This window comes from Vipera berus (genome assembly GCF_964194415.1).
Source record: "Vipera berus genome assembly, chromosome: 2".
Taxonomy (NCBI): Eukaryota; Metazoa; Chordata; class Lepidosauria; order Squamata; family Viperidae; genus Vipera; species Vipera berus.
The window spans coordinates 257,938,991-257,962,640 of NC_138203.1; the positions used below are offsets into that span (position 1 = coordinate 257,938,991).

Below are 23,650 nucleotides of genomic sequence, written 5' to 3' on the forward strand. Positions count from 1 at the left end.
ACCATGAGCTTCTCCTTGCAAAGTTTAGGCTTAAACTGAAGAAAGTAGGGAAAAGCACTAGGCCACTCAGGTATGAATTAAATCATATCCCTGTTGAATATACAGTAGAGGTGACAAATAGATTTAAGGAATTAGATCTGATAGACAGAGTGCCTGAAGAACTATGGACAGAGGTTCGCGACATTGTACAACAGGTAGCAACCAAAACCATCCCAAAGAAAAAGAAATGCAAGAAAGCAAAATGGCTGTCTGAGGAAGCTTTGCAAATAGCTGAGGAAAGGAGGGAAGCGAAAGGCAAGGGAGAAAAAGAAAGATACACCCAATTGAATGCAGAATTCCAGAGAATAGCTAGAAGAGATAAGAATGCCTTCTTAAATGAACAGTGCAAAGAAATAGAAGAAAATAATAGAATAGGGAGGACCAGAGATCTTTTCAAGAAAATTGGAGAAATGAAGGGAACGTTTAATGCAAAAATGGGCATGATAAAGGACCAAAATGGCAGGGACCTAACAGAGGCAGAAGAGATTAAGAAGAGGTGGCAAAATTACACAGAAGAACTATACAAGAATGAGCTTAACGTCCCTGATAATCACAATGAGGTGGTCACTGACCTCGAGCCAGACATCCTAGAATGTGAAGTGAAGTGGGCCTTAGAAAAGCTGAGCAACAACAAAGCTAGTGGAAGTGACAGTATTCCAGCTGAGCTATTCAAAATCTTAAAAAACAATGCAGTAAAAGTGCTACACTCAATTTGCCAGCAAATTTGGAAAACTCAACAATGGCCACAGGATTGGAAAAGATCAGTTTACATTCCAATTCCAAAGAAAGGCAGTGCCAAAGAATGTTCAAACTATCGCACCATTGCACTCATTTCTCATGCTAGTAAAGTCATGCTTAAAATCCTACAAGCTAGACTTCAGCAGTATGTGGATCGAGAACTACCAGAAGTGCAGGCAGGATTTCGAAGAGGCAGAGGAACTAGAGATCAAATTGCCAACATACGCTGGATCATGGAGAAAGCTAGGGAGTTCCAGAAAAACATCTACTTCTGCTTCATTGACTATGCTAAAGCCTTTGATTGTGTGGATCATAACAAACTGTGGCAAGTTCTTAAAGAGATGGGAGTACCAGACCATCTTATTTGTCTCTTGAGAAACCTATATGCGGGCCAAGAAGCAACAGTGAGAACTGGACACGGAACCACTGATTGGTTCAAAATTGGGAAAGGAGTCCGGCAAGGCTGTATACTGTCGCCCTGCCTATTTAACTTATATGCAGAGCACATCATGAGAAAGGCAGGGCTAGATGAATCAAAAGTTGGAATTAAGATTGCCGGAAGAAATATCAACAACCTAAGATACGCAGATGATACCACTCTAATGGCAGAAAGTGAAGAAGAACTAAAGAGCCTCTTGTTGCAGGTGAAGAAGGAGAGTGCAAAACTTGGGTTGAAACTTAACATTAAGAAAACCAAGATCATGGCATCTGGCCCTCTCAATTCCTGGCAAATAGATGGGGAAGAAATGGAGGTAGTGACAGATTTTATTTTCCTGGGCTCCAAGATCACTGCAGATGGGGACTGTAGCCAAGAAATTAAAAGACGCTTGCTCCTGGGGAGGAAAGCCATGGCAAATCTAGACAGCACACTAAAAAGCAGAGACATCACCCTGTCAACAAAAGTGCGTATAGTCAAGGCTATGGTCTTCCCAGTTGCAACGTATGGCAGTGAAAGTTGGACCATAAGAAAGGCTGAGCGCCAAAGAATTGAGGCCTTTGAACTGTGGTGCTGGAGAAGACTCCTGCGAGTCCCTTGGACCGCAAGGCGATCAAACCGGTCAGTCCTAGAGGAGATCAATCCTGACTGCTCTTTAGAAGGCCAGATCCTGAAGCTAAAACTCAAGTACTTTGGCCACCTAATGAGAAGGAAGGACTCACTGGAGAAGAGCCTAATGCTGGGAAAGATCGAGGGCAATAGAAGAAGGGGACGACAGAGAATGAGGTGGCTGGATGGAGTCACTGAAGCAGTAGGCGTGAGCTTAAATGGACTCCAGAAGATGGTAGAGGACAGGAAGGCCTGGAGGAATGTTGTCCATAGGGTCGCGATGGGTCGGACACGACTTCGCAGCTAACAACAACAACAACATAGATGGGGAACTCATCAAATTTGCAGACGACACCAAGCTGGCAGGAATAGCCAACACTCCAGAAGTTAGGCTTAAGATACAGGAGGATCTGGACAGACTTGAACATTGGGCACTATTTAACAAAATGAAATTCAGTGGTGAAAAAAGTAAGGTTCTACAATTAGGCAAGAAAAACCAAATATACAGGTATAGTATAGGTGGTACCTTGCTGACAGGGTGATGTGTCTGCTTTTTAGTGTGCTGTCTAGATTTGCCATGGCTTTCCACCCCAGGAGCAAGCGTCTTTTAATTTCTTGGCTACAGTCCCCATCTGCAGTGACCTTGGAGCCCAGGAAAATAAAATCTGTCACTACCTCCATTTCGTCCCCATCTATTTGCTAGGAACTGAGAGGGCCAGATGCCATGATCTTGGTTTTCTTAATGTTAAGTTTCAACCCAAGTTTTGCACTCTCGTTCTTCACCCACAACAGGAGGCTCTTTAGTTCTTCTTCACTTTCTGCCATTAGAGTGGTATCATCTGCATATCTTAGGTTGTTGATATTTCTTCCGGCAATCTTAATTCCAGCTTTGGCTTCATCTAGCCCTGCCTTTCTCATGATGTGCTCTGCATATGTTAAATAGGCAGGGTGACAGTATACAGCCTTGCCGGACTCCTTTCCCAATTTTGAACCAATCAGTGCTTCCGTGTCCAGTTCTCACTGTTACTTCTTGGCCCACATATAGGTTTCTCAAGAGAGAAATAAGATGGTCTGGTATGCCCATCTCTTTAAGAACTTGCCACAGTTTGTTATGATCCACACAATCAAAGGCTTTAGCATAGTCAATGAAGCAGAAGTAGATGTTTTTCTGGAACTCTCTAGCTTTCTCCATGATCCAGCGTATGTTGGCAATTTGATCTCTAGTTCCTCTGCCGCTTCGAAATCCTGCCTGTACTTCTGGTAGTTCTCGATCCACATACTGCTGGAGTCTGGCTTGTAGAATTTTAAGCATAACTTTACTAGCATGAGAAATGAGTGCAATGGTGCGATAGTTTGAACATATTGTTTTGCCTTTTGGTACTGTCCACTTTTATGGCTTATATAATTAGGGCCTTGTTAGGAACTAGGATTGTTCAAATGAGTGCAAGTTTATTCCATGTTACCTCTAAACAAGAATCTGAACTACTAATGGGCAAGGCAAATTGGTGGCAGATAAGAGGGTCAAAGGAATTCCAGAAGGGCTGGACTTAGATCTTTTGTTGGTATGAAGAGACTCTAAACTGATGGCACACTTTACCCTTTCCTCGGCTTCAGCCTTGTCATCTCTTACAGGCCCAATCTGTGAGCCAAAAAACATGTTATCCTTATTGCATAGAAGTAGCTGTGTTGGTGACTCCAGTATGAAAGGAGACATACAGATGGAAAGTGCTTTTGTTACTTCTCATAGCTACATGGGAGAGGAACATACTTCAAAAGGTGTATGCAGAGGGTGGAAAGGAACAACATTCTCTGCACATGCTGCAGTTTCCATGGAATCCCTGAAACCACTATACAGTGGTTGTATACTATAAGGGACGCGGTGGCTCAGTGGGTTAGGAAGCTGAGCTTGTCGATCAGAAGGTCGACAGTTTGGCGGGTCGAATCCCGAGTGCCGCGTAACAGAGTGAGCGCCTGTTACTCGTCCCAGCTTCTGCCAACCTAGCAGTTCGAAAGCACGTAAAAATGCAAGTAGAAAAATAGGGACCACTATGGTGGGAAGGTAACAGCGTTCCGTGCGCCTTTGGCGTCTAGTCATGCCGGCCACATGACCACGGAGACGTCCTCGGACAAACGCTGGCTCTTCGGCTTTGAAACGGAGATGAGCACCGGCCCCTAGAGTCGGAAACGACTAGCACGCATGTGCAGGGGAACCTTTACCTTTACCTTTATACTATAATTATACACTATACTGTACAGTGATAGTCTCTGCCAGGAATTTCAAGGATCTTCCAAATGCTTTGAAGGCAAAGTTGATGTGTAATCTATGGTCTTCTTAGTCAGCAATGACTTTCATCTTGCTACGGGTAGGATCATAATGACTTCAGCTATGGCAAAAAAGATGTGCAAATCTCTGAATGTTGTCCTGTTTTGTTTTGTTTTTGGTGTGTGTTTGACTTGAGCAGAGTATGGATATAATCTAGAATCTGGCTGATGCAAATTTTACTGTAATGAGGGATACCAAAATTTCCAAGATTTATATAAAGGCAAAGTTGGCACTAATTGTTGGCTCTGATTGGTTAATGAAATATTTACACGACTGCTCATAATAATAATAATATATACACACCTGAATTGTTTCAAATTCAGGGTGGGATGTACATTTAAAATGCCAGCACATTACATATTGGATGACTTTGTTTATGAAGTAAGCTAAATTCTGCCAAACCTGGCATTATTTTTCACTCCGACTTCTATATCAGTACATTCCATATGAAGCTCTGACAACATTTAGAGGCAAAGATACGATTTTTTTTTTAAAAAAAAGTGGGGGAACAAGTGCTTATGCACAGATCCACTTATAGATGTTTTAAAATTCCAATTTCCATATTCCATTAATTATTTTTAATTTTCTTTCCATCTGTATTTTAAATTTCAGGCTTGTTTTCTCTGGTAAAAGTGTATTAATATGGCTTTCCCTAAAAATAAGATTTGCTATAGGAATATGATGCTTTAAGTAATGATGGTCAAAGAGAATCAGTTCTTTGTGGCTTGTTATCAGTTCTTCATATAAACCTTAGACAGTGACGGAGCTGATGTAGCCTGTGTGTTTCTGCTCTCTCTGTGTGTAAGGTCAGACAACGAGAGGACAGTAGCTTGCAGTCAGTGAAAAAGTGCAGAAAGAGGGTGATTCAGATGGTGCAGGACAGCCCAAAGGTCAGGACTGACAAAATGAATGACAGGCAATTGGAGGAGAGAAACTAACTAGATGCTGTCCAAGGTCCTACTTCATGAATACAGCCCAGTTATCAATGCAGAACAATGAGAAAATGGCTTCTATTTGAAATTCCTCTCAGGAAAGTTCCAATAGGAAATTCTGTGGACTGTGTGCCATATTTTCTGAATAGTACACCAAACTCAGAGCACTGGATGCATTCAGACTCTACAAATAGAGTGTTACAAATTCATCATTTAGGTGTTTTGTTCTGAGAAGCAGAATAATAATTTCCAATGGGTACTTGAACACGCTTTATTCTGATTGTTCTTCTATTTGATTAAAACAAATGTAGTGTCTTGTTCTTGAAATACACACACATACACACACACACTGTATAGATATACTGTCTCTGTATATATATTAATATACGTACATACAGACATACATTCCTTTTTGTACTTTTTCTTTTGGTCAAAACTTCTGAAAACAAAAAAAAAAGTCTAAACCACAGAAACTTTCCTTTCCTTTCTACATGTACATTGCTGAGACTAGGAGAGAGAATATGAATGAATTTGTATCTTGGGGTCAGTGTTGACATATTGACAATTGCCTGGACAAATCTCTGCAATTTTCTTGGCAATATTGTTGGAAGTAGTTTGCCTTTGCCTCTTTCCTAGGGCTGAGTGAAAGTGACTGTCCCAAAGTCTGAGGTGGCTTTGTACCTCAGACTTACTGATTCCTGGTTTCTAGTCTGATGCCTTAACCCAGAGGCCCCCAACCGTGGCAACTTTAAGACTTGTGGACTTCAACTCCCAGAATTCTGGGGGTGAAGTCCACAACTCTTAAAGTTACCAAGGTTGGAGAACCCTGCCTTAACCCACACCAGTGATGGTGAACCGATGACATATCAAAGGTGACATGCCAAAACATTTTGAGTGACACACCAGCATTCAACATCACCCAACAATTATTCTTGAAAGGAGGCTACGTTCTTGCACAATTTTCAGAGGCTGCAGAGTCTAAGCAAGAATGGGATGAGCTTTTGCATGCCTTCAAAGCCTCCAAAAAGTTGCACAAAAAAGGGTGTGCTTTCATGTGTGTTTTAGATGCTACAGAGGCCATGGAAGAGCATTCTCCAAAGCTGCTTCAAGAACAAAGGCCCTGTGGACCCCCTGGTACAGGGACAGGGGCCTATCAACAGAACACTGCCTGAAGATAAGCAATGGGTGGCTGGGGATCACACACATGAGTGGAGTGTAATTTTTAAAAATAAATTGAATATATAAGGAAGTGTTTCTGTTTTGTTGAGTGGGGGGGCTGGGGATGTGGCATGCCCGCAGAGTCAAATTAAGCATTTCCAAATTTTTCACATGCTAAGCCCAAAAGGTTTGCCATCACTGCTCTAGGTTAAGTGCACACACATGCGCACATACACATAATGTACCTGCATACCCATTTTGACATTTAGATCATACTAGATTCTTTTTTATGTTAGGACACTCCTGTGTATCAACTTTGCTTATTTCATGAAAGTCACATCAGAGATGAAAATTGTAGGAATCAAAGTGCTGGATAGAACATAGGTTTGATTGGATTCAGCAAGGTTCTTCCATTCAACTTGAGTTATGGAAAGGTACATAGCAGAAATAGCATGGGCATCCTAAATAATTCAAAACTTGGATAAAGATCAGCCATCTTAAAAGCCAAGCACAAATAAACATTGTGACAATTGCCTTCAGGAAGGAGGCCCATGGACTGCCATGGTGATGCAATTGCAACACATTGGGCAAGAGTTGGGCTAAACCAGATTTGGTTGTGCATATTAGGAGCAACCTGCTTTCATTTTTTCCCCACTAACAACTTCCTGTCTGATGTGATGTGGTTTTTTTAACCCAAACAATATGGCTGGGCGTATAACAAAGCAGCTATCTGGACATACATTGTAATAGTCACAGGTTGTGTAAATCATTTATGCCATAAAATATTTTCAAGGGGGTAAAGATGTGTGGAAAGGAGAAAAATCCAAGAATTTATCCTTTAAATCTATTCCAAATTAGGTATTCATTTGAGTGGGACATCCAAAAATGGGAGAGGTGATCATGAAATGTACAAAAGTCACTATATGATTATTTTAGAGCCATACTGGGACAAAGGTAATGTCAAAAAAATAACCCATAATGTCTATTTCCAATGGCAAACAGTTTGATTTATTTTTAATTTTAAAAGAAATGATTCTGATCTATTTGCTTTTAGCTGCGTACCTAGCTCAGCAAGGCATCCACGTACAATTAGACCAGGGCATGGTGGGGGAGATGGAGTTTCTCAAAAGAAATAGTGGCCTTAGAACCCCAGATCCTAACTGTAATTTATAATTAACCTTGTGACTTGAACAAAGAACTCGTCTAAAGAAAATATAGTCTTTGCTATAAGCATGTTCCTTGGTAAGCTTTAAAAACATTTCCATTCTGTTATTAGAATTAGGGTATAAAATTGAACAGATTTAAGAGAATTCGTTTCTCATCTATAATATGTCTATATTGGGTTTTTTTAAAAAAAGCAATGATTAAAAACCTATATTACAAATGCACTATCAATTGTAATGCTACCCTTTTTTAGCATAACACCCCCTCCTCCTTTTTCTTCTCCATACCCTCATCTGTACATTGTCATACTAATTTCTTTAGCAGGATTCAAGCAATATGAAATGAGGAAAAAAATCTGTTACTGTTGAAATATGTCATATTTTTATTATACAGGGTGACCTAAATTCTTAGTGAGATGCCTATATTGTTTTTGCTCTAATTATTGATGTGATTGAATGGAGGTTTAGAGACACTAGAAGTTATATATTATTTTATCTGCTATTGCTTTTGTGTGCTTTTTCTGATTCTGACTCCATTTATACATACATGTAAATACTTTTTTTTCCATATATATATATATATATATATATATATATATATATATATATATATATATATATATATATATATATATATATATATATATATATATATATATATATATATATATATATATATATATATAATTTCTGTCGTTTACCCCTGTAAAATTCAAATTCCATATAAGCACACATTTCTGATTCTATATGGAAAGCAAATATAAAATTTCAGTGATCAAATTATTATATTAACAGGAGGTACTGGACAGTAATAGGAATGAGAATTTAAGAGTTTTTTCCCCCAAAAGATTGTGAATAGCCTTCAGCAAGAGAAAGTGCAACTCAAAAGAGAAAAAAATCAAAGATCAGAATAGCCCTAAATTTGCAGTTAATGGTGATCATTTGACTACATTTAGATTATGTGCCCCTGATTGGTAATGATCACATATCCTCATCTTCAAGTATGTACAGTAATACTGAATGAAATATTTTTAATTTAAGTTTAATCCCTGCAGTTAATTGCTGAATGTATTGTTTTCCTTCTGGATAGATGAGTAGCAGCATTTAGCATCACTAGTGAAATCAAAAGATGTGCAGCTGGATGATAGTGTTTTAAATCTGACCAAAAAAAATTGGAAGTATTATTCTTTCTGACATGGATAAAGATTGGGGATTGTGAGGAGAGTAAAGATGACAGAACTGGTGCTAACCACTCTAACAAGAACTTGAAAAGCAGCTGACATGACATCTTTCCTATCATACTGCCGAAAATGTCAACTTTGTGAAGGACAGTGAGAAAACGGTTTGCCGAATATCTCAAAGGTAGATTCAAGAGATGTTCTTCATGTCAGATGTAATATAGTCCAGAGCTATTTGAGAAAGGAAGTTCTTATAGTTGTGATGGCTCTTAGTTGTCAGATCCTGCCAGACATCCAAATAGCTCTGAAAATGCTTACAGTGGAGCTTAAGTCTTACGTTTTCTCAATTTAGGATGCACAGAAATCAATATCACTGTTATATAATATTATTGCTTGCACTATTATTACAAGCGTACACACTGGGAACTTGTTGGAACAAAAATATAATTTTCACCATATAAATCCCAGTTTCGTAATTACAGATAGATTTGGGGTCAATGAATTTATCCAAGATATTGCAAGAGGAATTTTGGTTACCTAGAATTGCAAAAGTTGTACATTCAGCAAAAACGTATCTTGATTTCACGGTCTGGTCCAGATTTATTTGTTTGGAACATGCACTAGCATCATCTAGAAGAGAAATTATTACCAGTATAGAATTTGCTGTCGGTTAGTCTTAATTTGCATACAGTCCTGGATTTACAATAATTCATTAAGTGACTGTTCAAAGTTACAACATTACTGAAAAAAAGTGATTTACGACGATTGCAAAATCCCCATGGTCACATCATCAAAATTCAGACTGTTGGCAATTGACTCTCATTTATGACAAATGCAGTGTCCTGGATTATTTGATCCCCTTTTGCCGCTTTCTGACAAGCAAAGTCAATGGGGAAACCAGATTCACTTAACAACCATGTTACTAACTTAACAGCTGCAATGGTTCACTTAACAACTGTGTAAAGGAAAGTCATAAAATGGGGCAAAACTCACTTAACAAACATCTCACTTAGCAACATAAATTTTGGGCTAATTGTGGTCGTACATCAAGGACTACCTGTATATTGTAAGGTGCATCACTACAGTTGATATCAATTCTTTGCAAGGCCTTTTTGAGTAAAAAGTTGGAATATCCCTTGAAAAACAATTGTTTAGCAAACCAATTGCTAAGAGTCTTCAAGAATATTAAAATTCTTTTATGATCTTAAAGAGACTAATTCAACAATAGATTTTCTTTCGTTTACCAAGCACCTGTTTTAAAAGAACCAATTGTGAATATTGAAAATATAACCTGGGGGAAGAGGAAGGACAATTATATGATACGGGCTTGCTGTTAGCATATTTTTTAATTTTCTTTTTACAATTTTTATAAAGTTGAAGTAAAAGCTGCATCGAATCTTTGCAACTGGCAGCACAGAAACCCATCAATAAATAAAAAGATTGCCAAGCTAAGCAAATAAGTACATGTAAATTAAGTCCATAAGATTAAACAACCAGATAAGTATCATTCATTTTGTTACTCCTGAAGACTAAGATACATTAATCATTCCTCACTAAATAAGTTCTCTCCTTATCAGTTAAACTTTAGGTCTGCTTTCTTTCTTTGCTTTTTAATATTTTGATCACATTTTTTCATATTAATCAACAGGGCAAACAGCTTTAAAAATGGGGGGAGGGGGCTATTACAATTTTTGATTGAATTATAGAATCCCGTTTTCCAGGTTAAAAAAATAATAAGGTGCTGGTTCTTACCTATAAAGCCCTACATGGCTTAGGCCCGGGTTACTTGCAGGACCGTCTGCTGCTAGGAATGACTTCCCATCGCCCTGTGCGCTCACACAGGGAGGGCCTCCTCAGGGTGCCATCCGCCAGACAATGTCGGCTGGTGACCCCCAGGGGGAGGGCCTTCTCTGTGGGGGCACCTGCCTTGTGGAATCAGCTCCCCTGGGAGCTCCGGATGGCCCCAGATCTCGAGTCCTTTCGTCGTGACCTCAAGACATACCTTTTCCAACAGGCCGACCTGGACTGATGATAAGGGTTTTTAATTATGTTTTTAATGTTTTTATTGGTTTTAGTGGGGCTTTGTGATAGTTTATTTTTTTTAAATATTTGTATTCTGTATTTTATTGTTGTTAGCCGTCCTTTGGGAGATAGGGCGGCATATAAGTCCCTAAATAAATAAATAAATAAATAAATAAATAAATAAATAAATAAATAAATAAATAAATAAATGAATGAATGAATGAATGAATGAATGAATGAATGAATGAATAAATAAATAAATAAATAAATAAATAAATAAATAAATAAATAAATAAATAAATAAATTCTTGAATTCTATACACAAAGCTTGGAAATTCTTGCTACAATATAGCCAGATTTATGGATTTTTCAAGGATGGTGGGAATAGCAAAAATGACTACTCTTCCATTTTATAAATCCTGGAATGTGTTCAGTTTCTATGAACTGGCTTTTGATCAGTGGAATGAAAAAACTTATCCATGTTATTTTATGTTTTGAAGGCTTATTGATGCACCTAAACATTGGGCTGAATGATTTTTTAGACTTAATGTTTTTGAATTCTTTTTGTTTTCTTTTTTTCTATGTTTCTTCTTTTAGGAAATTAGGAAGGACTAATGTTAAACTGACACACTCACAATGTGAAAAGTACAAAAATTGGAGTGTAGAGTGGGGTGATGAGATTCTTTACTTCCGTGTCCAATTTAAAATGCTAGACCCAAAATATTTTTCAAATATCACATACAGTAGGTCCTTCTCTGTTTACCAACTCTATATGGCTTGCCAAATTATCAAGATATTTGACTCAAAAATAATAAAGGGATCTCTTCCACTACCACCCAAGTTGCAAAGATAAAAGTCAATAAGAATCCATAGCCAGAACTAATTTTTGTTCTCCTTACCCAACAGAGAGGTCTTCAACCTATTCAGAACTTTGTGAAGTTCTGAGGGAGAACAGTTTTTGTATGTCTCTTTCCAATCATAATCTGCCTGTTTTGAGTCAGCTTTGGAAAGAGATGGCTTTAGAGGTTATCAGAACATGCCATAGAGCTTCCACAACCAGATCAAACCCTTCCTTCAATCTTAAAAGGGAAATCTCATTCCTCCTGTGACCCCTAGAAAGCATTGGAAGAACCCAAAACACTATAGTCTAAATAGCAATAAGCTTCCACATCATAATATTTCAGGATTATGAACTAGCCTGATTGCCTCACTCTTCCTATTGGCATGCAAAGCCATGCCAGTGTTTATTTAGAAATCATATTTTTCATCTGGTCATTGTTCAGTTGCTAAGTCGTGTCTGATTCTTCACAACCCCATGGGCCACCGCATATCAAGCCATGCTGTCCTCCACAGTCCTTACAAACTCAAGCCCACGGGGTCAACAACACTATCTAACCAATTCTTTCTTTCCCAACATCAGGGCCTTTTCCAGTGTGTCCTCTAATCTCGTGTGGTGGCCAAAGAATTTGAGCTTCAGCTTCTGTCTTTCCCAAACAACAGTCAGGGTAGATTTCCTTTAGGATTGACTGATTTGACCTCCTTGCCATCCAAGGAATTCTCAAGAGTCTTCTCAAACACCACAATTCGAAAGCCTTAATTCTTCAGCACTCAACCTTCCTTATGGCCCAACTGCTGCTACTACTTTAACTATATTTCATTCAGTGATTCTGGTTTTATAAACATGCAACTGAAGAATTCGAAGCCTACAGTATTTTAAATATTAGGTTCCTCTGCCCTCAGTTTTTCCTGAGATTTTTCTTTAAATTTTTTGTCTGAAAAAGAAAATACCAGACTATTTTTGGAAAAGAGTACATAAGATTCCCACAGAGACTTTTTTAAATTAATGCTCAGTGAAATATATATAGTAGTATCTGTGATTTCCACAGGAGCAGAAAGATTTTTTCAAACAGGTTAGCACATATCAAACACTGTGGGCATTTACAGTGTTCTATTAGTAGAATCATCATTCTAATTTGGCTATGCACTGTGCACATGATTCATGGCTTTGCTGTAAAAAGACCAGAAAAATTAAAGCTTTCAATACTGTTTTTATAAAATGTTTGCACCTGTCCAATTATTATGATTATTAAATTATTGATAATTTTAATAAAACATGGCAGAATAATGCCCTTGTTAGGATCATTCAAAGGTCACCAGCCACTCTTCAGGCTATATCAAATACAGACAACAGCTTCCATTAGCCTTATACAGCATGGCCGATGGAAATACAAAGGTTGTAGTCTGATATTGGATGGGTGATCGTGATGTGATTTCATAGAATCACAGAGTTTATTTATTTATTTAGGACTCGGGGCGGTGTACAGGGCAATTAAAACACTATATACAACACATAATATACAAAAATTAAAATAGATTAAACCAAGTAGCCCTAAACAATAAAACACATTCTAAAAATTTAAAATTTAAAATCTAAAACCCCAATCCCTCAGTCCAGGCCGGCAAGTTCAAATAGCCAAGTCTTCAGGTCGCGGCGAAAAGAGTGAAGGTCGGGAGCCATCCGGAGCTCAACAGGAAGCTGATTCCAGAGGGCAGGCACACCCACAGACAATGCTTTCCCCCTGGGGGCTGCCGGTCGACATTCCCTGACCGACGGCACCCTGAGGAGGCCCTCTCTATGGGAGCGCACAGGACGATGGGAAGTTAACGCCGGCAAAAGGTACTCCCGTAAATAATAAATAAAAGGTACCCTGGAGTGTGGGAATCCTCAGATTATTCCAGCCCCATGACTATCCAACTTTATTATTGTTATTATTATTAATTAATAATAATAATAATAATAATAATAATAATAATAATAATAATAATAATAATAATAATAATAATAATAATAATATGTACCTGCAAACCATCAGTCACGAAGCACCCACAGCTTCACTGATTGACTGCTGTCATTATCAGAATTCTTGTCCTACCATCAACCTCTATGATAGCCTCTTTCCTTTAAGGATTGTCTCCCTTTCATAGCTCCCTTTAGCCTTCCCTTCTTTATATGAATATCCAATTCCTTAACTACTCTTCATAGGACTTAACTTCCAAGCCCCTCATCACCTTTGTTGCTCTTCTCTGGAGTCTTTCTAGTTTTTCAGCATCCTTCTTGAATTGTGGTGACCCAAACTGGACCAAATATTCTAGGCGCAATATGGCATAAAGAAAATATAATTTGAGGAATAGATAAAATGTAGCTTCACAATAAAAATGAATATTTTTGTTGATGTGTCATTTCATGATGGGGACAGGATTGATTTGTCATCTAATCTAGTAAGAAACCTATACTACAAGTTTATCATAAGGTAATGTTTGGACTGAATATGATCCTCTGCCTTATGAACCCTTGTTGTACTAAGATTTTTGAGGATGGATGCCTTTATTCTTAAATTCGGATAACCCAATTTTCTGGTTTTGTCTTCCAGCAGCAATGAATGTTGCTGAAAATCTGGAGGAGTGTCCCATCTTTCTTAATATTTTTTTTCACACTTGCCAGTGGGTGGAATACAAACTCTCATAAGGATAATAGGAAGGTTAATAAATCCTCTGCAAGTCAGCACTCTCAACTGCCAGATTCTTTTTTCTCAAGGATCTGCATACTAGCACAATGGAGGTACCTTGAGATGTGAACATTTCAGCTCCTCTCAGTTAATTATTAATAGAAACCTAAGAAAGATCATCCTAAATTATAATGAAAATTCACTGAGTAGTAAAACCAAAGCTAATTACAAAAATGCAAGGGTTATGCATGGGTGGTGAAACATTAGATTTCCATGACAGTAGCTATGTTATCCAAAAAAGAGAAAGGATTACACAGTATGACTCAGGTACCAACTAAAGCTGGTGTTTAGGTATTTTATTTTAAGTAAGCACAGGATTGGAAAGAGCAGTGGCAAATGAGGGTCAGTTTAACCCAGTGGCTCTCTTCTAGAGTAAGAGCCTTTGGTCTGAATTTGACAAATCTACAAGTTGTTTTGACTAACACAGTTCCAGTTCCATTTTGCTTGAAAACAAACCCTACTGAGCTTGTTGAGGCCATTTCCAAAGCAAAGGTTCCCACCTTATTATGACAAACTGAAGAAAATTGAATAAAGAGCCTTTGTTCATTTGCCTCCACAGACTAGCACTGGCATTTTCTGCAAGCGATGATAAAATTTGCTCCCATTGAAGTCAGCAGAAAATAGCAAGCTGGAAATAGAATAGTTCCTGTATTGAACTAAGGATGGGCAGAATGCCCTATTTCCACTCCCTGGCATTTAAAACTTTTCATTGGGGAGTGTTTTGTGGAATGCAGCAAAATAAGCAGCAGTCTGCTGCTCTGATCCTCAGCACAATTGGAAGCAACTTATCTTGAAATGTGTTCAGAATCTAAGTGTCAGCCATGGCCATCTGTAGCCATTGGTTACCATTTTGTCTTCTTGGAATCAGCAGCTTTCTCTGTAGTAAGCATGTCAAGTTTGCCATAAGTTTTAAATTGATGTCTTGAACTAAGGAAGGAGTAGCATAAAAGAGCAAGTTTTCTAGCCACATTTTGCTTTGTTTTACATTTCTACTCATGTCAAGACATTTTTCAGTAAAACACTTTGTAGGTTATTGCTTCAATCAGGGAAAAATTCACACATTTCATTTAATAATAGTGTGAGAACATGAGATGGGCAACTATATCACCTCCTATTTGGATTCTCCCTCAATGGGCAATTGGCTGACACATTAAGAGGCAGTGATCTGTGAGAACTGATCATCCAATAACTCATGGTAACAGATTTACACATTCACATTATCAAGCAATAGTTGCAATTATCACATTGATAACATATTGTATACTTACTGAGTTTTATCAGTAAACAATGTGTTTTTACATTTTAGAATAATTAGACTTGAAAACTAACTTCTTTAAAATAAGCAGAGGATTTGGAAATTAGCACTGAAGCTTTATTATTATTATTATTATTATTATTATTATTATTATTATTATTATTATTATTATTATTATTATTATTATTATTATTATTATTATTATTATTATTATTATTATTATTATTATTATTTCTATTTGAAATGAGTTGTTCTATTTGACTCTTGGCGAAGCAATGCTAAACAAGCTCATAGTTTGAAAGAGTAGGCTGTTGTCTCACTTTCTGATCATAGGAATGCTTGCTTATCAAAACTAAACCAATTTTTTGGAAGGGTTAAATAGCATACTGAATAGGTAGTATTATGGTAGAACATACAATGGGTAGTATTGTGGCATATACTTAATCAAAATGAAGCCCAAATTGTTTTTCTAGGGTTATGAGCAGTCTTCTAATGATATTAACAGCATAACAAGATTTAGAAGCCCAGAAGTCATTAAATGCATGGAAATCTTCCCGGTATCATTGAGGCATTTGTGTACATGGTTACTGACAGCTACTACAGCCCCGATCAATTCATTTCAATGGAATTTAACATCAAGGTTAGATCAGGAAGAAATCAACTCTTATTTCCCTTCTGTAACTTGCAGGCACTATGGGATCTGCTCTGGCGATCTACCCTGAAAGCATATGACGAAGACAAGACTAGAAAGCTTCATTGCACTTAAGCATTAAGTCTCAGTATACGATTTACAATTTATTTTCCCCATTTAATTTTTTTTTCAATCCAGATCTTCATTATTTTAAAAGAAGTTAAGAATTCATTTTAAAATGTTGAACTTATATACCCTGCTAGTAATATTTATTTATTCGTATTTCTTTTTAATGTATTTGTAGTTTGAGGGTTTTTTTTGCATCTTTAGGTCATAAATTGACTATACAGATTGCAGTTGGAAAAAAAAAATCTTGGGAACATTTTGGGTCTTTAAAAGGAACATAAAGCTTCCCAATTAACCCTTGACAGGAGGTTCATTACAAGCTTCGTAATCCCTTGCCAAGTCTTTTGTATAGCAAAACTAGCCTAGTACCAAGGACTTAGAAAGCTTAATCCAAACATGGAGGGGGGCAGGTTTAAATTAAAAAAAAACATTTATTCAGTTTTAAGACTTACATTATCCTTAGAAGCAGGTACTTTCAGCTACACCCTACACACAAATACACAAATGCTTGTGATATTGGTTGCCCATAGAAAAAAGGAATACACTTATCATTGACTCATTTTCTGATCTGAATTTAGAGCAGGTTTGGGCAGTCAGGAGATTTCATACACACACACACTCACACACACATATTGTGGCAGCAATGAATAGGGATACAAAAGCATGTTTTTTGATACTCTTGGGTCCTTCCTCTTTGTTACGTAAATAGAGATGCTAAATAATAGAGATGCCTAATATTTATTCCAGCAAAGGACTAACTTAGCTACTTTATAGGCACAAGATCCATAGATAAACATTAGGGAGAAAAAAAGCACTTGTCTTTCAAAAGGAAATATAAGAACATAGATTTTTTTTAAAAAAAACAATGGGGGGGGTGGGACCCAGTGATAAGAGCTTTTTAACAGGGAAACAGACTGCTCTGGAAAATGATGAATTCTCCTTTACTGGAGGTGTTTAAACAGAGAATATATGGATACATAACTGTCAGGGAAGCTGTAAAGGCAGACTGAGTAGAGATCTGGAGTAAGTGAGTTTCAAACTCCCTGCAAATGGTTGCCCACTATGGAAGGCAAAAGTTGTTGATCGTTCTTTTCAATCTTGAATAAGATCTTTGCAGGAAAGCCATTAGAAAATTGCCTTCCGGACTATTAGTATCTCATCTCTCTTTACACACTAAAGCTGATACAATACTGTGTCCTATGCTAATGGATTTGGAGCTGGGCGGCTATATAAATGTTTTAAATGAATAAATAAAATAGATATTATAACAGTGGTGTCAAACGCTCTTATCCAGAATTATAATTTTTGGTTCTGGTGACTGTTTATTAAAATATGAACTCAGATAAACCATTTTGATTTAAGCTGGTCTTATGCTTACATTGTTTGCAAATCAGGGAAAATCTACCACTTGTTCAGATAAGTACTTAATGAGTTCAGTATTAGCAACAGTGATTGTTCATGTTAAAAGAAAGTACAAGATAGGTTATTGTTTGTCCGCTTTAACAAGATCTTTGATACTTCCCCAGGGAAAAACAATCATTTCTATTAAAGCTACTGTTCCTCATATTTCTTATATGTCAGCTCTCACCTTTAATTTGCTAACTGATGAACACATGGGATTTCCAAAGGTTTAGACTGGGATGGGAATTTAAAAAAAAAATCTTGTAAGAAAACAATGGAAACCTACTTTAGTAAATCTATCAAGAAAACGACAGGAGTCAGGCATGACTCAAGAGTACTGTTCTTTTCATCTAAAATGTTGATTGGACATGTTGCTTTTTTCAGAAGCATACAAGCAGCCATTCTCCACCCCCCTGCACTCCCAAAAAGTCTACCAAGATTAATGATACTCCCAGAAGATGACCCTCAAAAGCTACAATATTCAGTAACTTTAGTTTTGCACCTCCTGCCATGAATGATCACAACAAGTATTTCCTGATCTGTATGTGGGTAGCTTAAGCGTGTCCTGGTGAAAAATAGTGCTTATGATAAAAGAAAAAATAATCTCCAAAACGGTTTCTAAAACATGACATATGAAAGTGTACGATTTCCATCGAAAGGCAGAGGCACAGCCAGAACCTCTTAGCTCATTAGCTTCAATCTAAAATTGGGTGTTGTAATCTACACAATTCAGGTGTTTTGATCACCAGGATTACCTAGTGTACAGGGCAGATCAAAATAAGGGAGTAGATTCTCTGTTCAGAGGCTCATACATGCAACCAAGTCTGCAGGACTCCACCAGCAATTTCAAATGTTTGTAATTGAAATGATACTATTTATTCACACTATTTTTTTTAATTAAGAGTGTAAAGAAGTACACGCTCTGGATTACAGGGGTGGTGATTCATAAGACAGCTTTCAAATTATTCATAGTGTGGTTTTTTTCCTTCAGGCCTGATGGAATAGGAACAGTAACAGTAGAAGAAAAAGAGCGGTTTGAAGAAATCAAAGAGCGGCTGCGATTGTTATTGGAAAATCAAATCACGCATTTTAGGTAATAACGTCTATTTCAATTTCCAAATCTGCAGTCATGTCCGTTGGAGTTATCATGGCTTGCTTCAGTAGTAGCAATTACAGTAATTAAGAGTTGCAGCTGAATGCTTAATAGAAGAACTGCAACTGTAAGTTTAAAATTTACCATTACCCCAAGGTGATCCAGTTCCACTTAAATTTATTAATGGTTGAAATCTATTGTTATGTGAGTAATATTCCATTTAGGAATGGAAGGCTTCCTAAAGAAGGCTTCCTCCTTAAAGTCCCCTAACCTAAAACTCTTCTTGGGAGGGTTTTGTGATCTTCTTGGATGTATTTTGAGAAGAGGGAATATAGAAGGAAGGGGAAATCTTGCTTTTTGAATCAGTAGATGACAGCCATCCCCTCAGAGGAAATACCCCAGATGTTTTTACTAGAACTTCAGTCATCCCATCAGAGCCATCATCTTGACTTTTGTGATCATACATGCCTGGCTGAGGAATTCTGGGAGTTGAAGTCCACAAGTCATAAAAGGGCCAAGTTTGAAGACCCCTGACACATAACCATTCATAAAGTGACTGTTCAAAGTTACAATGATGATGAAAAAGGTGGCTTATGTCTACTCCTCACATTTGCGACCATCACAGCATCCCCACAGTCACATGTCCAAAATGTGGGCAGTTAGCAACCAGCATGTATTTACAATGGTTGCAGCATCCTGGGGCCACATGATCACCTTCTTAGCTGGCTTCCGACAAGCAAAGTCAATGGGGAAGCTGGATTTCCTTAACAACCGACTAAGTCACTTATGTAACAACTGTGGTGATTCACTTAACAACTGAGGCCAAAAAAAGGTGGTAAAATCAGGCACAACTCATTTAGCAACCACTGTGCTTAGCAAAATATATTCTGGTCCCAATTGTAGTCATAGGAGTACCTATATTTATTAATTAAAAGTGATGCTATGGTGATGAGCAGCCTTTGGCTCACATTTTGTGTTTAAATCCAAAATAGCTGTTTTCTTTAACTAGGGACAGTGACTGGGACATGATCTGGCCATATTGATGTAAATATATAAAGTAATATGTAGTAAAAAATATTTTAAAAAACTGTGTATTATTTCTAGGTATTGCTTCCCATTTGGCCGACCAGAAGGAGCTTTAAAAGCTACTTTATCACTCCTGGAACGGGTAAGCATAAGACGAATATCTCAGGGGCTGCCACAAAGAAGAGGGGGTCAACCTATTCTCCAAACCACCTGAAGGCAGGAAAGGAAGCAATGGATGGAAATTAATCAAAGAGAGATGCAACCTAGAACTAAGAAGAAATTTCCTGACAGTGGAACAACTTGCCTCCAGTAGTTGTGGATGCTCCACAACTGAAGGTTTTTAAGAAGAGACTGGACAACCATTTGTCTTAAGTGGTACAGGGTTTCCTGCCTGAGCAGGGGGTTGGACTAGATGACCTCCAAGGTCTCTTCCAACTCTCTATTATTTTGTTAAGATTATTGAAAGGCTAAGGCAGTGACCTAGTTTCCATATTTGGCCATCTTCATTTAGTAGAATTTAAATTGGTTTGGATTATATTGGATTGAAGAAAGGAAGTTAATTTGCCTTTCCATCTTCTTGGAAACAATGATTGGGAGAAATATTTTTTTCTCCTACTGTGCATGATTCTATTAATCCTACATTCATCTTAGGCCTTGTATACACTAGTTTATATGGTTGGGATGACTCAAGTTGTCCTTCCAGGAGTTATGGTCCTTCCATTACCTCAATAGTATCTGAAGTAATCAACCTATCCTTTCAATGAAGCTTCATATATAGGGATTGAGATGTGTTTCAGTTATGGTACTGCATGGAAGGCTGAGCTACTTTTCTCCTAAATACAAAAGCCATAATTTCACTGTGGAGAGTGAAGGCTGCTTTGCTCAGCAATATACCAAGGAGAGAACGATTCTTTCCATCTACAGAAACCCATTTTAGAGGTTGAGGAAATCCTCCAAAGCTGATCTGAGGAGACTGGTGGTTGCACAAAAAGTCTTTGGCTTGCACAGCTATGGATTTCATTCAAATCATCAGTGTATGGAAATTACACTTGGAAGCTTGATATTCTAATTTATGGTTGCATATAATTAAAACATTCTATAAATCATACAAAATCAATCTATCACATAATCTCTGGTCTTTTATTTAATGGAGCTGTGACTTCTTTATTGGTGTCTCTGTGTTTGTTAATGCCATATGCAGGGTGATTTCACAGTCGTAAAATTCCTTGAAACTGTAAATACCAGAGACATTAGGTTTAAAAACCATGCAGTCCCATCGCATCTTAAGAACTATATTATTTATTGTGGCTGAGTTTCGCCAAGTGGTAAAATCAGATGATATTGTTCTATTATGTTGCAGTATAAGAAGATAATTAATTTCCAAATGTCAAAAATCAATCTTGGTAAAGGCGAAAGAAAATTGTGATTTTGAGATGCCACATAGACATTTTATATAATGTATGTCTTATGTAGATTTGTTGCACATCCTTCATCATCTCACGCAGTGTTTCAAATTATAAATTAAAAAATCAGATTGTGGGCCTCAGAGATTGAGTCCGAAGGTTTCAAAGACCAATGGATAAGGCTACTGCTGTCTTCTTTTCTGGCCAGAAGAGGGAGACAAAGGGCATTGGGAGGGTAGATAAAATATATTTTACAAATAATAATAATTAAGAAGACATAATAAATCAATGCTTCCTTATATCAAGGTTTTGATGAAAGACATAGTTACTCCTGTCCCTCAAGAGGAGGTAAAAGCTGTCATCCGTAAATGCTTAGAACAAGCGGCATTGACTAACTATACTCGGCTATCAGAATATGCAAAAATCGAAGGTAAGGTAATTTAATTCTTAACTTCAATGTTAGCATCCTCTTTCAGAGAAGAAGATTTTTAAAAGCTGCATTAAAAACAAAGATTATCTGTGTATATCACTCTCAGATAAGCAGACATAAATAGATTTTTAAAACATAAAGCGAAATAAGAGAATAGGATAATCTTGCATAGGCCAGTAATCAAACTCCAGCATATATTTCCCTCCATCCCCCCCAAAAAGAGAGTGGAATCAACATATCACTGCTTGTGACAATGGGTTCGTTGGACAATTGGATGAGCAAAAACTCAGAAATGTTTGCATGGCACTCGTTTCTTTAGAAGCTAATTAAAATGTCTATTTTTCCCTGGATAATGTTTGCCACCTTCCCTTTTTGTACAGCAGCTCCTGTCAAGTCAGTTGGCCTTGTGCTGGCTTCAGATCTCATTCTTGTCACTCTAAATTTGCCGCAGCTGATATTGCTGACCTTTTACATTAGGAAAGAATAACAATTAGTGACCAAAGACACATGTAGCCATCAAAAAGACATTTTAAAACTTGCTTGAAGATACGCTTTTGGCAGGAATCTAATTATACATGCGAATAGATCTTTATGCATTCATCAATTTTCCTTGTTACTCGGTTGTTGCTGAATAGTAATGTAAAACTCTGGTAAAATATCTTGCTGTGAAATGTGAAACTGGAATCGTGCAATATGGATTGTGGTTCCTTGTCCTATGTGAGCCGTGAAGCTTTACTGTGTTCACTTTGAGGAATAACCCTAGCAGAATGAATATCACTATTCAATTTCTTTCTTCTAGTCCTTGCTTGTCAGAAGGTCTGTTGTGATAAGTCACATATTTCCAGGGTCTGTACACTGATATACTTCCTCTCTTTCAATGTTTTCCCGCCCCCATTGACAATGCAAATTGTGTACCAGTGGTAATGAATTCATTGTTATGCATCCAGTGAGAAACACTTAAGAATTGGGCACTAAAAGGATGATTATCAACTCTTGACTCGGTAATGAGCAGTGAAAATAGAGAAGGAAAGCAGGTCTCTTGAGTGCTGAGCTATCAAGCAATTTATCCAAGCCTTCTACTTCACGGGTTTTAATTGGTGAACTCTGTTACAAATTTCAATGTTTAAATCTGCTTCATGAAGACATGGGAGAACTCCAGTTGAAAAACAGCTCTGGGCTTGTTGTTTTCCTTTTGAATAGACCCTGGGCTACCTAGGTCTCTGTCTAACCCTCACTAACTTTGTCGGTAAGCTGTGCTCTCTTCTTTCAGATATATCTATGCAAAAACAAACTTTATGATCTGTAAGTAAAAATGCATTCATTTCCCACAAAACGTAGAACAGTTAGCGTGTATTTTTTCCTTTTGTGCCTCAATTCTTCTTGATTGTGTTTTAATTCTCTGCCCTCTTTTTTTGGCACTGTGACTTTAGGTTCTGGGAAACTTTGAAGCAACAAACTTTTTTTTTAGTTTTTTTTCTCTCTCTCTCTCTCTCTTTCTCTCTCCTTTTTTTTTAAAAAAAAAATCCAGCTGTTGTTTTCAGAGAAGTACTTCATCCCACACTACCTGCTCTCTTCTGCTTCTCCTTTTCCTTGTTTGTGGTTGGTTCAGCCACTTTTCTATGTTGCCTCTAGAAAAAGTGGTTGCATCAGTTTCAAAGCATGCTGGGATTGTTAATTCAAACAACCCAACATCAGCAAGTTGCATGCCTCAGGTTTTCTCTCATGAGCATAGTCCACTCACTAGGAGTTGCTTTTTTAAATTGTTTTTAACTTTAAATACATATTATATATTTATATGTATATTTATATGCATATTGTGCAACCTGTTTCCTGAAAGGAGTCTAATCATTTGGAAATGAAATGCCTTATTCTATCTCAATATCTAGAATGCATTAAAATTAAGATAAGTAACAATGATCAGCAATGCTATTTGAGGCTATGTTTATGAAGAAATACCTGTGAAAACCTTAGATACTAAAGGCTAAACTCCTTAGTATCTCGGAGCCTTAAATCAACAGAATTCAATTTCCTCCTGTTTGTGATGTTCTGATCATTATATTCCTACCAAAAATTCAGAACAAACCTTTAGAATCATGGGCACAATCTCTTTTGTGACTCATG

General features: G+C 37.4%; 1 protein-coding gene across 6 annotated transcripts in view; it reads left to right on the forward strand.

The window, feature by feature from the left end:
- Positions 1 to 23,650, forward strand: part of CADPS (calcium dependent secretion activator) — a gene marked incomplete at both ends in the record, with an annotated part of 451,066 nt that overhangs the window by 284,056 nt on the left and 143,360 nt on the right. For all 6 annotated transcript variants that reach the window (XM_081320037.1, XM_081320036.1, XM_081320040.1 and 3 more), the window contains 3 exons: positions 18,569 to 18,670; positions 19,775 to 19,838; positions 21,406 to 21,529. In XM_081320037.1, the coding sequence (XP_081176163.1) occupies positions 18,569 to 18,670; positions 19,775 to 19,838; positions 21,406 to 21,529 (290 nt within the window). The remainder of the gene's footprint in view (positions 1 to 18,568; positions 18,671 to 19,774; positions 19,839 to 21,405; positions 21,530 to 23,650) is intronic.